The sequence below is a fragment of the Ceratosolen solmsi genome, unplaced genomic scaffold (genome assembly GCF_000503995.2).
Source record: "Ceratosolen solmsi marchali unplaced genomic scaffold, CerSol_1.0 scaffold7, whole genome shotgun sequence".
Classification (NCBI taxonomy): Eukaryota; Metazoa; Arthropoda; class Insecta; order Hymenoptera; family Agaonidae; genus Ceratosolen; species Ceratosolen solmsi.
In genome coordinates, this window is record NW_011948413.1 from 1,354,337 (window position 1) to 1,373,745 (window position 19,409).

Sequence of the window (19,409 nt, forward strand, 5' to 3'; positions counted from 1 at the left end):
TATTTAATCTGTCACCCTTAAGCTTTATAACTTTTGGTTAAAAGCGCGGCCTATTATAACATTCGCTTTCCCACGTTGATTCAATTTATATTCATAGGTTCGCGAAAATTATTTTGTGGTCAGTCGTTTGAGCTTACAGTGATCGATTGGTCAAGTCGAAGATACGTTTGGCCTGACTATGTGAGCTTTACCAGCACATTGAGGCACAAAATCATCCAGTCAAATCTAGTCGAAGGCGCCCAGGTCCCAAGTGACTCAGGACATTCCGGATAAAGCAACGCATCAGTATGCCGCGGGTAATAGGACGAGGAGGTGCAGGAGAGTGAACTCGAGGGTGAGGATGATAAGAAGTAAAATTAGGATTGAGTTCTCGCGCCCCCTTCACGTCCAGTAATCGCTCGATAGGGGCGCGTAAGGGCCATGGGGATAGGGTGGTGCTGAGGACGCATCGACGAGCGACTGTGAAGGTGTCGCCGACGTCCAATCCTTGTAAGTGGCAGCGGTATGCGCGTGGTGCGGAACGCCTGGATGTGTGGTCGGATGTCCGAGGCTGCGGTTCCGCAGGCGACTGTTGTAGCTTTCTGCGGCCCTGTTATGAGGACGGCCCTGTCGTCGCGGGCAGACAAAGTCGTAGAGTTATTGAAGGGGCTTGGGATCGATGACTTGGCAATGCGACCGATGAATTAACCTCGAGTCTTAAGCTTTACGACACGCGGAAATGGTGCGCCTGTATTACATTGGATAATATAAGCGTTACATTTTCGTGCATCGGTCGCATTTTTCGTTTTGCACGCATGCCGCTCTAAGGCAGCTGGAATGTTGCAGAACTTAGAATGGAGTCGTAGCGTTTTGCTCGATGGGAGGGAAGATTGGGATTTCTTTCACTTCTCTTTTTCCTCGAAATATCGAGTTTCCTGCAGTCTGTATAAAAAGGATGCATTTTGATTTAGAGATATGTGCGGGGTGAAAAAATATTGAAATTGGTGTTGAAAAGTAAGGCTCCATACTAATAAAAAATGACCTGCACTTATTTATACCTTGCCATTGTATATAATAAATTATATGATACTGAAAGCGCTTTTACTTTTATTGTGCCCTTTCTTATGTCATTCATGATTATTCGCTCCATAAACTAGATAGTTTCGAAATAATAATTATTTATTTATACAGGTAATCAATACATTAAAACGGCTGGCTATGGATGGCCCGCATTTAATAGACTAGTTTTTATTAGTTTCTAAGAATATAGATTTCTTGGCTGAAAGAAATACTTCTTACAATTTCTAATATCCATTAAAAAATGTAACTACCTTCACAATCAATGTAAATAATATTTGTCCTTTTTATACAGATGCCCATAATTTGATTTAATTTTTATTCTTCAAAAGCCAATTTCAAATAAATACAGATTTAATAAATAACTTAATCAAAAGCTTTTGAAATTCTAATAAAATCACAATTATCAGTTATAAGTTTAGCATAATCTTATTTACTATGATTATAATGATTTTATCAAAAACAAACAAAAGCAGTTTTATTTATCAAAAGACCCATAAAATGCTTCTACATTTCAATTTATGATTTCATTTCTCAAAAACATTTGTCATTCCTTCAATATTTGATTAAAAATTTTTGACTTATTTATATTATATTACAACAAAGTTAAGTTAATAAAATTAATTGTTGAAGTTTAAATGTTTTTGAAAAGAATGTTTTTGAAAAGATAATTTGCGTAAAAAAAACAATTTATATCAATTATTCGTTAAATATAAAAAAGTTTTAAACACATAATCAAATGATTTTATTAATTTAGTAAAACAATAATAATTTCGCCGTATAAAGTTACACGTCACTTACCGAGGGTGATATTGAGTATAATGTGAATGCCAAGGATCGGTATATTCATAAACTTCGTGATGACTTTTCCAGAATGAGGCTGGGAAGTTTCTTGTTATCATAGGGTTATTGTTATCTATAACATTATAATTAATCTCGCAAATCAATATAATTGTAAAATAAATTAGTTATTAAGTTAGTTGTCAAATAAATTACTTTTTTGTTGAAATTAAAATGTTGAATATTCTAATAATTTTACATGAATAATTATATGAAATACATTTATATAAAGAATATTACTCAAATTTGTAAAATTCAATGCCAAATAATTCAGTACTGGAATATATTAATCAGATAATTAGTATCAAATATTAATCAAATGCATAATAAACCTTTCGGCTTATCTTGTGCGAGCGCCCTCTGAAAGTGTTCTTCGACTTCTGTTGCTGCATCTCCTCGATAATGAGTAAAAACTACACAATTTGCACTAACATATTGTGCTCTACTTTCGCTATCATCAGAATCATCTGTTGTAGCATTAGGTCCAACTGCTGAAATATAAAATATTATGTCAAATATTATTATTATATTATATTATGTCAAAATATATATATATATATATTGGCTATCTTTTAAAATACGTCGTTTCAATAATAAATATTGATTCAATTCTACTTTTCATGAAGTTTCATGTATTAATTTTAAATTAATTTAATTTTAATTAATTTAATGCTTAAAAAGAAAGAAAGAAAAGATAAATAGCTGTCCCTATAGTTTTTTAATTTTAATTTTTATTAGTTAATCGTTGATTTTTTAATGTTTCGAGGGTTGAAAACCGTAACTGAATGTCCTGTTGGGTCGAAATCGATTTTTCGACGCTTTTATGATTCTGACAGCGTGGACAAAAGCAGTTTTGCAAGTGCAGGTCGGACGAAAATTAATCATGGTCTATAGTAGGGTAAGACGACTCATGTTTAACGCCTATTCGTTCTGCTATATTATATAACCAATGATATTAGATATTTTAAATTAAATTACGTATTTCAAGTTTTAATCATTTGAAAAACTTAATAGACTAATACTAAATAGCATTTTTCTAGTTTACCATGTTCTGTTTCAGCGACTGTCCTAAAATGAAAAAATTTATTCCCAAAATCCGACCTTTGAAGAATTAATTTGAAAGTACTATTTATAATTATTAATATTATTTATACAAAGAAGAAACGAAAGCCCCCCACATCGTAAAAGTAATTTTACGATAAATAATTTTTTATTTTTTATGATAAAATATTATATGTCATTTACATTAAACATTGAAGAGTAAATTACTTGTTCGTAATTATTTCCTTTATATTATATATATTGAATAACAGTGCATTTAATAATATTTTTTTAAAACACTTAACTAATTAATAATAATACTTAATACTATTTTATCTAATTTTGTTTTTATTTCCATTTTAGAAAAATCAACATATACTAATTAATGCTTTTAATTTTTAATCATTTTGATTATTCATATTTTAAGTAACATTCTTTACTTACTATACATAGAAGTAATGTAAGATTGTTTATATTAAATAAATCTTAAATTGCTTCTATGTTACAAATTATACTAGTTATAAATAATAAGTAATATACATTACAAATATTATATAGATAATTTAATATACAAATGTAATTTCTTATTTTACTTGTACTAGTAAAACACACTTCTTTTATTGTATTTAGTCATTACGACAAATATACGGTTAAAGCTTCCTACAGGACAATTTGATGTTCTATTTTAATTAAAAATAATTACAGCTTTAATAGTGATCGAGGTATTAAATTATTATTTTTATTTTTCTTCTCATTACTTATTTCACTTATTTTTCTGTCGATCCTTCATACACTATCGATAATTTAAATTAACAAACAAGTCCATTTGGATAGAACAAGGAGAGGCGAGAATTACCATCAGTAGATCTGTCATCATCGAGGTTTCTCGAGGATTGGGACGAAGTGGTGAGTGGTGGCCGATGCTGAGGGGCTGGCCTGGGCGAGGCAGGGCTTGGCGCTGAGCCTATGGAGCCTGCGCTGCTCGATTGACCTTGAGGTACACCCGACGCTCCGTTTCCTCCAGCCCCGCCGCCGGCACCACCACCACCACCTGCACCGCCACCGGCGTCGCACAGCTCCAGGCCCGCTGATTCTAGTGAACGCTGATTAACATTGATCTGAAACATATCAATATGCAGTTATAATTAAGCTTTCTTTTATTCATTTTGCTTCAGTTCCGAATTTTACATTATATTCCATTGATGCTGTAGCCTAATCAAATAGCATATTATAACCGAAAATCATATAAGGAAGAAATAAGAGATTAGAAATTAGATTAATTAATAATTTGATTATAAAACTACATGAATTACAATTATAATGTAAAATTTTTAAATATTTATGAATTTAAAAATATTTTAAATATTTTTAAATATTAAAGAAAATTGATTTCATTTTTTAGAATTCAATCAAATGTTATAGCTTTTAGAGAAATTCATTAGTTTTGGATATATGGAAATTGTATGCTTAAATCAAGTATAAAAGTATTGTCTATATTAAATATAAAGAAAACTTTTAAAATATAGTATAGCATTCCTTTAAAATCTTATTCTTCAAGAATTTGAAAATTTATCAATTACAAAATCGAATCTTTGCCTATTGCGACTTGTGACGACTTGCGACATCTACTGTTTGAATATACAAAGATGCTATTTAAATATAGTAATTTTATTTTATATAAGTTTTGTTACAAATAAATTCATATAGTAATTTGAAATATTAATAATTGTCAAAATAGATTTGTAACTTTATTTTTCGGTAAAAAATTCTTATTTATATCAATCCAATATAGGTCTAGGTTAAGCTAAAAAATTTCGTAAATTTAATTCATAAAATATTCTTATCGGTACAATAACTGCTGGAGCTACAAACAGTTCGTTTATATGAAAGACAGAAGACAAATAATTCCTCTCTTGTAATTATGATGCATAAAAACTTTTACTTTGCGTCGAGGAAGAAAATATGCACGCAAAGCACTCAAAGTTTCCTTTATAAGAACTTTCACCAACCAATACTTCAATTTGCGATAGGATCTCACCGCGTTCACGATCATCCCGTCGCAGTAAATAACGTCAGATCTCGAAATTTTCGAGATTCATCTTGAACCGCGCTCGCACTTTTCGCAAGTTTACTCTTATAAAAGCTCCCCCCTCCATTCTTTCATCACTATTCGCCCGCTAACGTCTTAAACGTTCCCGTAGCATTGGTTTTCCTTTATCTGTGATCAAGCCTTGCTTTGCTTGCGGCAGCCGAGAACGCTTTCGTGTATCAAAGACAACCCTCCTTATGTGCCGTTTGTCCTCACGACCGTTGTTCCACCTCCTGCGCCCGTCGGATCCCCTCTATAGACGAGAACCTCGCCCTTACATCTACACGCCTTCCTCTTGATTCGTAAAATGGCGTGGGCCTTGAGGACGAGGGTTCAATGAAAAAATGAACGACGTTTTCATCGTCGAGTTTCGAATACGTCCAATGGGAATACATAGGAGAGATTGCTTTTATATCTCTGTTTTATCTTATTTATGAGGCTCTCGACATATTTTCTATATTAAACACACAAGAAATAGAGAACGTAGTTTTAGATAGAAGCTTTTTTAATATCAAAGAATAATATAGAAGCTGTCATGGCTGTTCTCTATGTCAATTTGAAAAAATAGTTGTTAATAAATTGCAATTAAAAATGAAAAATTCAATAGTCAGAATATTTATAGTAATAATGTAATATTTTATTAAATTGTATTAAATTTCTTGGTATTTATTTATTATTAAAAATTTAATCTACCATTTTAATATAATTTCTATTAATCGTTATTATCAAAAGGAAATAGTAAAATAACTCTAAATTCAATAAAAGGTATAGATAGTACATAGGATTAATTATAATAAAAAATATAGTAATCAATAATTTAGCAATCTATTATTTAAATTAGTGCAAAAGTTTATTCAGTTTGAACTGTTAATTTTAGTTAAAGTTGGATATGTTTCAACAGCTTGTACAGAATTTTATTAACAATAGTAAGTTGTCTACAAGATACATATCAAACTTTAAATATTTAAAAAAAATTTGTTCCAATTGTATGCTTTTGTATGATAATTAATTATTAATTAGTATTGCTTTAATTATAAAATCTGCTATCTTTTTAAATAACACTATTAAACACGAACTTATGATTAATTAAATTTTAATAGTGTTCATTATTATTTTATTATTCTTTATTCATTATATTTTTTTAATAAATTGTCTTAGGCATTTCATGGTTGAAATATATATTCAACGCACATGCCTATATTGAAAATATATTCCTCAAATACACAGCTTCAATTACATTATTATTAAGTGTTTCTAATCATAAAGAATCATCGTAACATCGACATATTGTGATATTCACGCATAATCTTGTAATTCATATGACTCTATATCTATAATCTATAACTATTTCATTTATTTCCTTGGATACAAAATTATGATCGGAACTTAAACTCGGGAATAATATTAAATCGAAAAGCTTTTGAAATTTATAAAATTGCCCCACCAACAGTTGAAGTTATATAACACCCTCGGTTCCCGATAACTTTCCATGCCATTTCGAGGTTCTGCCTCGATCCTCATGACTGATGCTGCTTCCCAAACACCCATCCTGACATTATAAAAAAAATCAAATAAAGAGCGCGGGGACGTGTATTTTCGCAACCCTCGGGGAAAGTCGCCCCGAAAAAGCCTAACTATCTATCTGGGAGGATAGCTCGGATTCCCGAGACTTATTTAATCCTTTTCGATCGTCGCATAGAAGAGCTGAGCGCGACAATGGTGACCATCTCTGGTATGTTCCTAAGCGAGCCGTTAGAGTATCATGCGCTCGCCAACTTGGTACATCCGAGCTATACCATGTATTTATATATTGAGCTTCTCGACAAATCTCTTGCATTTTCTTGCCGGGTTATAATTCTCCGAGAATGAACATATCAAGATGATTGAAAGCCCGCCATTTCAATAACTTTCTTCCGTGTGCTCTTTCTCATGGAGTTGTGTGGAAATGAAATTGTTTTATTATCGATTCAAATAGATCAATAAATCATGTATTTCTTAAATGCTGTCCTACGGATGAGTCACGTGATATAATTGGAAATGTAGTTTACTGTGGAAGCTCGGAAGCAAGGCCGCAGCAACGGGAAGTCGTAAAAACAAAATACTTTTCATTCGTAGGCCAACGGTGTTTGTGGGGGCCGACATCTCGGGGTCGCCGCAGGTAGGCCACTCGGCAATGACGTTGATTCGATCGAGATTTCCTCGAGGATCATCCGGCGGTCGCCGCATTACGCAGCCCATCTCGCCGGTTTCGCGGGTTGGGCACGTCCCGTGTGCCAGGCTACAAATAGCACGGACCTCCTCTGCAATGAGACCAAATGAAACGCAATGCTGACTATTCGTTACATCCTCGCAATGCGAATGCCGTGGCAGGTCAGCGGCATTCCGCTCGGATTTTTCGCGCCATGAACCAATCGAACGAGACGCTAAAGTCGGTGATACTGCGCACGAAAACGATCGAGTGTCGAAAGACGCAGATTACGTGTGCCCGTGTGCAGGCGCGATTGAGGAGTAAGGGGCAAAGCGCGCGCGCGAGAGAGAGAGAGAGAGAGAGAGTTTGTGTGTGTATGTGTGTATGAAGAAGTACAGGGACAAGGAATAGAAGGGAGAGCTCGATTAAAAAGCGCGCGAGCGAATGGAGATGAAGATCCTATTGTCTTGGCATCGAGTAGATGCTGCGCCGATAGGAAGTTACTCAGAACCAATATATTACTCAAAGCCTGACGCTTTTGCACGTTGGATCGTAATCATTGCTCACCGTACTAGGTGACGTTCCTTTTTTCCTTGTTCCCATATGCATTTTTCAAGTCTCTTCGTGCCATTTTTTTTTCTTTATATTCTAAATCCCATTCTTTCATTAACTGTTTGTTGATACAATCACCCGATGATTGGTTAATGCGTTATTTACAAAACCTAAGAAATTATACTTACAAGATTTTAAGAATATATTTTTAACAAAAAAGCATGTGAGATGAATGGTCCGCTATGATGCAATATTGTTCTGTCTTTCTTCAATTTAATAAGACTCGCAGTTAACCACATGATTAAATGAATGTGATTCACACCATTAATAACCACAAGTATACATTTTACTACGACGCACGCTCATGCATCTTTAATGGTCTGTTAATCATTTTCAAAAGTTTCATTAAAATAAATTATGAAAAACTGAAAAATGATGCACATCGGTTAGAACGAAGTTAATGTCCATGCGTGGAAAGTTGAAATATGGTAAGCACTGGTCCATTCGACGCGATCATTTATTCGATCGTTCCTCAACCATTTATATTATCTCTCTGAGCGTGAAAATCTCGCAAATATAGCTGCGCAGTGTGGTGGCTTGTCATGAATTGTAAAATGAAATGCCGATTAGCTATTGGTTATGTGGGTACAGTGGAAGTTACTTCTTTGAAGTTTGACTAGACCGAACAAGTACGCTAATGAATCAGATACTGAAACCGCCTTTTCAGATGATCTACTAATTTACGTAATATTATTATAAGTCTAAAATATTGTTATAAATGGATTTAAAATGTAACTAATTATACTATTATGTTGAAATTCTAAGTAGGCAACGTGCAATTTGTAATATGTAATATTTACAGTGCATATACTAATAATAAATATACTTATATGTAGTACCTATTCATTAAATATAATATTAAGATATTTATAAAATAAAAGTAATCAATGTTATTTTAATGTTTAATAAATTAATTAGAATTTAAATATATTTTCAATAGTTCGATTTTTATATAAAATTATGAATTTAAGTGAAATTGAAAAAGTGAATTTTAAAATGTCATAATTTTAATGAAATTTGAAATACAAAATTTGAGATTAATATTGATAGAAAACATGTTTATAATTTAGTCTTAAATTTTTATAATTTGATAAATTATAATTTTACCTTACGATTTTTTCAGTTTTTACAAGATACAAGATTTTTGATGATTTTTATCGTTTAAATCTCTTATAATTCAAATATTATAGTATTCTGTAAATTGAAAATTAATTAATCTTTGAACATTTTTATTTAAATAATGGTAATTATTAATTAACTTATAAGTTATAAGTTATAACTTAAGTGTTTTTACGAATATTTTAAAATATGCTTATAATTAACCAAATAAATATATTATTTTATTGGTAAATATTAATAATATTTTTTATTGAAAAGTTTAAAAATAATTATAAAATGACAATTAGTACTATTTAAAAAGATAAATTGTATTATATAAATTACACTATAAAAATGAAATAATCAAACAGGATTTTATATTCCGTTTAAAATTCAACGAAATCAAATTAGATTAGTCTGTGATTTCAAATGAAACATACCGCTTATATCTTTGAATGGTAATGTACTACTTTTTTACGCATAGAAGATAATATTAATGCACGAGAGGTTTATCGATAAAATTAAAAAATATGTTATAAAGGAAGTTTGATTTTCTTATCATTTCTATAGCTAAAGTTTTCTATAATGAAACGCCCGCTTCTTTTTATCTCCGTTCTCTATATGTAATATAAAAAAGAAAGATACATTATAAGACGTGGAAAATTCATTATAATGCAATAGCTTGCATTCGAGTATATTCGTACTCACACTTTTTACCTACACCGATTTCTTGGCCAAGGTATACATACGTATCGTACACATGCTTATAAGTAATAAGGCAATATACACATTAAAGATGCATCTGACCGCAGTGACCGACATACAAATGAATAAGCATTTCACGAGAGAGGACATTAATTAGACGACTCTTTGTTTAGAAATATAGTTTTTATACATATGAAATATATGAAATCACTGCGGATACTGGAAAACTGCTGCACACCTTCTTAATGTTATATATTGTATATTAGATATCTCAAATAAAATCATTTTTTATAGTTATAATATTTTATAGTCATGATAATATTTTGTATTATTTATAAATCTCTATTAAATATATATTAATATTAATTTTAAAATACTTTATTACAATAAGTATACTATAAGTATATATGAATATAATAACCAATCAGATAACTGTTTGATATTATTTACAATCAATGCTATATAGTAATACTAGTGTTGTATTTTATAGTTATATATAAAATAAAATATTGGTTTATTAAGATGGATCAAGACCACTTTGAACAATTGCAAAAAATGAATAGTAAATAGTGTATCAGTACGAATATTTATTTTTTTATGTCTTACGTAATACAAAAAAAAGTTTACTGATGTAAATCTAAGATTAGTTTAAATATTCATACGAAGAATGCTTCACCAAAATAGATAATGAAGAAAATTTAAGACATTAAAGATTTTTATCATTGATTACTTTTGCATTATTTATGTGCATTTAGGAGATTTTACAAGGCTGCTGTGTAACCTATATTGTTAGACCCGTTGACTTTGGTCTCGCTTCGACTAATACGATCTGTCTCTAAAAAAAACTTTCATAAAAATCTCACTGAGGGTCAAACTCGTGCGTTACGCGCACCTACAGGGTAAGCGTCAATAATTCAATCCGCGCGCGTCGTTGTCTCTCGGCGCTGTAATCATGCCGCTTAAATCAAAACCGGCGCGATCATGAGATTTCGAGGCGCGATTCAGGGCCGTCGGTATTAAACGATAGATCGCGCGCGAGCCCCCGTTCTTATCGTTATCGAGAAAATCAATTACGTTGGCCTGCTTGCTGCCGAGGGAGCTCGCTGGATGAGGAGAGGGGCTGGAAGAGTTAGGGAGAGGTAAGGAAAAGAGGCTTGTGAACGAGAGTCGCTGCTTACCAGGATTAAAATCCATCGGAGATTAAATCAAGGCGCTACAGCAGCGTTCGTGTATACGTCTTTGGTTAGTTACCATGGCGGAACATCTAGTGTCGGCACCGCGGACGACAATGTGGTAATTAATCGAGACGAGGCAACCTCCGATTCCCCCTCCTCGGCTTCCTTTTTTCTCATTGAATATTTCTATCTGTCCGCTCCCCCCTCACCCCCCTCTCTCGCTCTTCTGTTTTTCATCTTTCGTCTCCTTTCTACTCATTTCTATATGTCGCATCCATCCTCACTCACCCTTTAATTTTTATTCTATTCCTCTTCATCTCTCTCGATTTCTCTTTCTTTTTTCCACTCGCGACCAGTCTTTCTTTCTTCATGGCGAGAGAAAAAAAGAGAATGAAAGACAGAGATAACGCGCACGCCCTTCGTGTTCGCTTTTTTTGAGATGGTCCAGGACCTGAACATCTCACAGGCCACGTTCAGCTCTAGCCAAGAAAGAGGAAAAAGAGGGGAAGAGGGAATGAGAGATAAAGAGAGAAGAAGAGAGAAAGAGGAGATAGACTCTCAGCGGCCTTTCAAAGCATTCCAAAGTACAAGAGATTGTTCTTCTTTCTCTTCCCTCTCTCACTCCCTGTTCCTCTCTCTTTACTCATGATGTTCACTCCTCACTACATACGCACACTCCTTAACTTTCTCTCTCTCACTCTTATTCTCTCTGACTCTCTTATGCCCCCCCGTCTCTCTTATTCTCCTCCCTCTCTCTATCCATTTTCTTGTCGAGCAGAGAAACGCACATGAGAAAGCCACGTAAACGCTATAAGGTGTTTTGCTTCTATGTGTTTTTGACGTCTGTGTATGCGTGGATCTACACATACAAATATGACAACAGTGATGATCCATCTGTGAATTCGGATGTAGGCTTGCTTTCCAAGAATTCGATGGATCACGGATGACTTTTCCATGGGGTAGGAAAGAGAATAACAAAAAAAGAGAAAGAATTCTAGAGATGGGATTTCGGGAGCAAATTCGCACGCGGTGTGACGCAACCGTCTTGATGAATCGAGAGAAACAATGATAGGGTAAGAGTGAACGAGTGAGATAGGTATAAAAATTCTTTGTTGAGCGAAAAACACAGTCGGCATGCCTTCAACGAGATCGGAATTTTCGCATTTCGCGAGAAAAATTAGATGTTGTGAATTCGTAAGAGTTCCGTAGTCCATCAATATAAGCATTAATGAAATTTTAGAGTTTTATAATAAAAACCTTTTTTTATGAGAATACGATAATTTCATTAATTGTTAAATTTTTTTATATAATTTATATTATTTTATTATACTTATAATATTATACTATACATATTAAAAAATAAATAATAAAAAAATACATAAATTAAATCCAAACATATTAGTCTGTATTAAAATTTTGTTTTAATAATAACATGCTTTGTGAAATTACAAACCTTTGGTAACTTCTTTACAGTGGTTATAAATAATTTTATGTTATTTTTTATTTTTATTTTTATGACACGTAATTTAGCATAAATGATATATTGGGGTTACCTATTTTAGAATACAATTAAGAATGTTAATAGTGAAAAATATATAAATCTAATCGATTAATTTAATCGAAAAAAATATTTTTTGAATAAGCAATTTCTTTTAATTCGAATAAATTTCTACTTATTAAAACATCATTAAATTTTTTCATTAAAGAATTTTTCTTCAAGAAATAATATTCGCCATTTTTAAATTAATTTAATAAAACGATATCAAATTTTATAATTTTTTTTGTTAAAAATTCATAAATTTTTATGCTTCAATATATTGTTTATATCAAAGAATCAAAATTTTCAAGAGATTATACTTAGTTCTTATGAAACATTATATAAAGCTCAAAAATAAATACTTGTATTTTTTATTTCGAGCAATATTGTAGTTTTGAACGACAAACGTAAACATATAATAAGATTAACATTGTTTTAATTATGATATTTGTTTAAAGAATGATTAAATTAATTCACTTTCGTTTAATTTATAGATCGCGAAGTTATATATTACAATTTTGACGTACATCAATGAATAAAGTTCGTATTCATATAAGGTGGACGTACCTTGATCTTGCAGTATATATTCGTATCCGCACTATGACAAATAGTCGTTATCGAGCTACACCAAAATTGATGATCATCATTGACTATTAAATATTCTCCTTCCCCAGTCTATTTTGGCGGGGGCAAAAAGTCAGAGAAGTCAGAGAGAATTTAAGAAAGACTAACGAAGAGCTGCCGCCGCTGAGAAAAGAATGGCGCGCACTTATGCGAGAGAGAAAGAGAGAAACGGAGCGGAGAGAACGATGGAGTGGAAGGTAGTAGAAGAAGAAGAATAAGCAGCAGCAGCAGCAGCAGCAGCAGCAGCAGCAGCAGCAGAAGGCATAGTCTCATATATAGGTATACATGTACCTTCCAGAGGCTCGAAGTTGGAGAAAAGGAAAGAGATTGGTAACAAGCTACCATGCTGCTCTTAGGCATCTTGCAATTTGTTTGCCGGACACGGCTATTCATCGGGCGCGACTCTGCTATCTTCCCAGAAGATGAGAGAAGTCCGACTCTTCCTCCTCCTCCTCTCTTTCTTTTCTCTCATTCTCTCTCTCTCTTTGTCTCTCTTTTACTGTTTCTTTCCCTTTCTTTTTCCCTTACCCTCTCTATCTTCAATTCCCTCCAGTACGCGAGTGAGCAGCAAACAGGGAAGCAGATCAGAGACATTGGCCCTTATCCAAGGGTAGGAGAGTTGCCCGTTTCCCTATCATCTTTACACAGAGAGATTCGGTAAACGAATTACCGTTAGTAATCATTAGCTGCACAGGAGGAGTGAGACGATCTCGAAAAGGAGGAGAAAGTGAATGAGGATATTGTTATAAAAAAACATACAGCATTAGGGAAACCGACAGAGAGATGGAGAAGAGGCAAATAGTGGAAAAAGATACAAAGTCGGAGAGAGGAAGACGGTGGATGAAATAGAAAGAGACAAAAAACGTTGAAGAGAACGATAAAGGGAAATGACCGCGGGAAATTTATATGTATTTAACATTTATGAGTTTCGGGAGAAATGTACGTAACTCTCATTGCCATTAAAGCTGTGGTCTGTGCAATTTAAGCAACTATGCATTTCGCCATTTATGGAAACGTAAAAGTTATTAATGACAGAAGAAGGAGTAAATTACTGAATACAGTTAATAAGTATTTATATTACACTTTTTCTAAGTAAAGAGTAAGTTAATAGTGTGATATAGAGATTGAGAAATAGCTGTTCAATTCTCAAATTATACGCGAAAATGTGCAATTTTTTGTAAATATAATTTTATATATAACTGTAAGTAGATCAATTACAATTACCAACAGGAACTACATTTAAATTAAAATAATTATCTTTTCAGATTAAAGTGCTTGATTGATGAAAATTAAAGTAAATTAAAAAAAAACAAAGTTAACGAATATAAAAAATTAAGTTATTTACAAAACTCTAATACATAATAAAATAGGTACTTATTTTATATCGAGTAAATATTATGAAAATTCTACAAATACGTTGAGTAATTGCAGGAATGATAAATGAAGTATTAAAATAAAAAATTTTAAAGGAAGAAAATGCCCAAGAATAAGAAAAATCGATTCAGCTATCGAAATAATGAGATAAGGTTCTGAAATAAGTAAAGTTGACAGTGTAAAATGAGTAAAAAGTGGAAATTCAGGAGGAGAAGAGTTATTCAGTAGAAATATAAGTGACAAGTAAAGTAGAAAATTGAGCATGGAAAATAAAAAAAAAGAATCCAATGTATAGGCAATCCTTCTAATGTTCATACAAGTTCTCTCGAGCTCTAGATCTAACCGATCCTTTTCGACAAATGACAACGAGATCGCCACGGAAATGACGTCGGTCTTTTCCTTTGTACACTATCAACTTTGGTTATTCATGTAAGGAATGAAATTTATAGGTAGATTTTTAGCCCTTTTGCATTACAGCTCTCATGCGGCTGCCTCCTTCTTCTCTTTTTCTTTCTCCTCCTCCTCCCCCTCCACACAATCCTCATTCCTCCTACATGTGCGTGTGCCACAAAACTTATTTTCCGTCGATCCATGTGATCATCTGTGACGGTCTTAACGGTACGTGTAATCTATAAACATCCTTTGATGTAATACTGTTATAATAAATTATAAGTGTTATAAGTTAATCGTGACTTTTAAGTAAGTGGTCCCTTATATTTTATGACATTTTTTTTGTTCCTTTTGGAATCGACGGCTGTACCTTTCAAAGTTATATTAATCATATTGATTAAAAGTCGATTGATTGATGAAACATATACTTCTTAGATTTTGAGTTAGAATAATAAAATGCCGTGAATAGTTTAAAGACAAAGTAGAAACAGGTCCACATTATGTAAAAGATAGTATTAAGAGATGGTTATCTTTTCGAATAGTTTTAATTCAATGAGATGACAATAATAAGCTATTAAAAACATAGCTTCCGTAGCATTCATTGCTCGTGTTGAAGCCAATCCAAAAAAAAATATATGCGCTAAACTTGAATGTTACCTTTTTATTATGGACAGACAACTATTAAGCTACAGTATTGAATTCAGCCAACCGTAATATTAATTAGATGATCGTAGATAAAATCGAGGTGTTATAAATATTAAATTCTTTTTATTCAAATATCTTCAAAATATTACTCACAAAATCAATAATTTTGTTTACGTTTTATGAAAAAATATATTGCATTTATTATGCACGTAGTTGTTATCTAAAAGTTATTACAGCTAATTTTGTTCTGAATTAATTAAAAAATGTTTTAATATTATAATAATTTTTAACTATCTAAGAAATTTTGTTTATATTTTGTAAGTTGATACTCCTAACAGTAAATAATTTTATTGCATTAATAATGATTATAATTAACTAATACAAGAGTTTAAAAATATGGATTACCAAACTATTAATTTATTGAAAAAATCAATTGTTATAATATTAGTTATAGTTTATATATATCGAATTATACCTACGAATAAGTCAGTATCTGAAATCGCAGTCTCTTCATATCATTAAATCAATTAGCGTTTTGTAGCTTTTCATGGTCAGCAGAGCTACAGTAGTTTAGCGACGTTGGGTATCCGTAGTTTGCAGGAAGCCCATATAGTAATAACAAGAATCAGGAGCGAAGGGAATACAAACAGGGAGAGAAACAGAGAGAGAGAGAGAGAGAGAGAGAGAGAGAGAGAGAGAGCGAGAAGGGGTAGGAACGACCACTTCATGAATACCTGGCCTCATTTACATTGTATGTCCATGGCTCCGCTGTGTTCCGATTTCAAATTCTTTCGCGCTAACATTTTATTTGGCGGTTCGCGCAATACTTATTAGCGTAGTCAGATAACCACCTATCATTTTATTATATAACACTCAGTTAACCGAAGAACGATATTTTGTTTTTACTCCATCGGTAGAAAAGTTTGGCATATAGATGTGTGAGGGCTTAGAAAGCTGTGTGCATATAAATGGCTTACGTTTTCTTAATTTGACCTAAATTTCGGTCTACATACTGACAAAAGTTTGTTATATGAATACTTTGAAAATGTTTACCATTCTAAAAACTATGACTCATTATGATACATGTCATGATAAACATATACACCTAAGCTTTTTCTATTTTTATGTGTTGTTTCCTTATTCTTTATAAATTATACATTAGCTTATCATGTCATTTACTTATATGAAAGTTATTACATATATGAAGAAATTACTGAAAATTCAATTGATCGATGAAATTTTTCATTATATCGAATTATTTATTTTCTGTAACTTTAATTATAAAAAATTAATTTTAATCGATACATAATTTAAGAATTAGAATAAATTATGTACAAAGACGAAATATTAACTTTTATAAAAAAGTAAAGTTTAGTTTTAGAGTTATTTAATTAAATGAGATTAGCACTTAATAAGCATCACTCTGACTTATAATGTGATGCTTTATCAATTCATTTACACTGAAATAAAACAAAAAAATTCGTATTACTTTATATTCTTAGCAATTATCGAAACGAGCTCATAAAAATAATTATAACTACTCTCTTATACCAGTTATTCGTAAACTAGTTAAAAAAGCCCTTTATTAGAAAAGTACATCCTAACGTTAATTAACAATGTAAATTGAATATATTGTCTTTCCTTCAAAAGATTGTTTCATTCTCTTGGTGCATTTACAATATTTCGGCATTTATTTTTATCGCTGACATGTTCAATGTAATCCGTAAAAATTCTCCATATCTTCCTTCTAACTTGCAGTCACTCGATAACCTGAATAATACTTATTACAGTAGAATCAACGCAAGTAATAAACTCAAGACTAAACTGAATATTGCATTCGACAAATGTCATTATTTTGTTTGGCCTTGTTAATCTGATTTCTACGCAGCTTAGAGTAATGAGATTCTTGATTATGAGCGTTGAGCAATCTCTCTTTTTTCTTATTGTCTCTTTATAAAATCGATCGCATTGCATTGCCCCCGATCGAGTAAAATATATGCTGAGGACAAGATGATACTTGACGATATATCGAAACTTGTTGTATAATTTAAAGGTCAGTTCTTTTACAGTAACGCACGCCAGGCAACAATTACCGCCTTAGTTTTCAATGGCAACATAGATACATTTATACATATGTTATGATGTCTAGTGCTCTGTTACAACTTGCTAGATCTCGTTAAGGATCTGCATCTAGAAGATTTGATCGTGATGTATTAATATCGTTCGAGTTTGCCCTCGGTGTAATAACTGAATACGTACAAAGTTTTCCAGTAGTGGAGATGTACATAAGTGTTCTATTTATTTACGAGTCGTACCTACTTTAGAACAGTGCTTTGTAAGTGTCAATACAATGCTAATCGAAAAAAATGCACTGTGCACATAATTTTTTTAGATTTATTAACGGAACCTATATTCATATAATTATCGGTACCTTTTTTTAACGTGATCTTAGACAATGCTATTAATTATTTTAGTTCGTATTAAACTTTATAACAATGATGTAGCTGTATATGTAGCTTATAGCTTATCAGACAGTAAAATATTAAAAAAACTAATAATTTCTACTAATTGTTTAATTATTAATTTGAATAAACGTTTAGATTTTGTTATTAAAAAATTAAAAATTATATTAAAAATTTAAAAGAATTAAAAATTGTAAATTGATGTTTTATATAAATTATAATTCTAGACATTAAAACTTTGAGATTTACTAATGAACAAATTGGAGAAAATATTTGTTATATTAACTTCTTTTTGGCATTCGATAATGAAATGTCTTACTTAAAGTTCTACAGTATCAATTCGAATGACAGAGCTATCGATAATGACTGTGTTTGCACTGAAACTTTAAGATTGAAAATTTCCAAACACCAATTCATCGATCATCATTTGAAAGGCTAATCCTTGTATAGATCATTATCACTAAATGGATTACTATCCCTATATCTCTGAAACATGGTTAGAAAAAAAGTAAAATAAACAAAATAGAAAAAGAAAATAAGTAAGTAAAAACTGAAAAATTAAAAATAAATAAACAAAAATAAAAAAGCAATAAATAAAAATAAGGAAACAGATATATAAATTGTAAGCATTTTCTATGTTCTCCACAATTATTTTATAATTTCTGTATTGATTTTCTTAAATTTGTCTACGTTGGGAAATTTAATTTCACAAAGATATATTTATGAATTTATTGATATAAATATTTTTAAAAGATTTTGCTTACAAAATGTCTACGAGCGATTCATTCATTATTTAATGTATTATTATGTGTGTATAAATAAACTTCGTTAACTATAATTATCAATATATAATAATCTTGAAACAGAATGAAATTCGAGTTCGATGTAAATCGATTAATTGAAAAGTAAGTTTATCAATTCGTTACTTGATGCTCACGTCAGCATACAACTTAACTCCAATACAATTAATCGTAACGCAATTAATCACGTACATAAAGTTATTCGCCTTGTAAAAATGTATTACTACAATCATTGTTCGATCGGCAAATGTAAAGGACATCATTGCGGACTTTATCGGTCTCGGGATTGAAAGATAAAAACCACAGCGAACTGTCAAAAGCCTCCCGATGAATGGCAGCCGTTCTAGGCGCACTTTACAAAATGAATACCTCCTCGTTTAGCGGCGCGTGTGCGACGCCGACGATTCCAGAGTTCGGATGAGCAGCCTCCAAGACTCGTCCGCACTGACAGAGAACACAAGGTCCAACGCTACTTCTCCTTATACGAGCGTCATCGACGAGAGAAAAATTTTGGTTTTTCCAAACAGCCGCTCAGTTCTGCAGAGGAGACTTAAAATACGTGTCTACCTTTATTTGTTTGAGGTGTAGTAGTTTTATATCCATGCACGAATTGATAATCATTGAGCAAGGGTCGCTTCTTCTTATGTAAGTATTCAGGCAAATCGATAACATATACCGATGATTCTTGTCTTGTATATTTAAAGCAAGATATTTCAATCCTTGAAATGCAAATAAATTAAAAAACTAAAATAATTTAAATTATTCAACATTTT

The 19,409-nt window shown here is 31.9% G+C and overlaps 1 protein-coding gene across 1 annotated transcript in view; it reads right to left on the reverse strand.

Moving 5' to 3' along the window:
* Nucleotides 1-359: 359 nt before the first annotated feature.
* The window catches only part of vg (transcription factor vestigial), a 70,433-nt gene continuing 51,383 nt past the window's right edge, over nt 360-19,409 (reverse strand). Inside the window, 6 exon segments of the mRNA XM_011505884.1 lie at nt 360-589; nt 708-727; nt 886-889; nt 1,849-1,972; nt 2,229-2,387; nt 3,794-4,055. Coding sequence (XP_011504186.1) covers nt 382-589; nt 708-727; nt 886-889; nt 1,849-1,972; nt 2,229-2,387; nt 3,794-4,055 — 777 coding nt within the window. The 3' untranslated portion in view covers nt 360-381.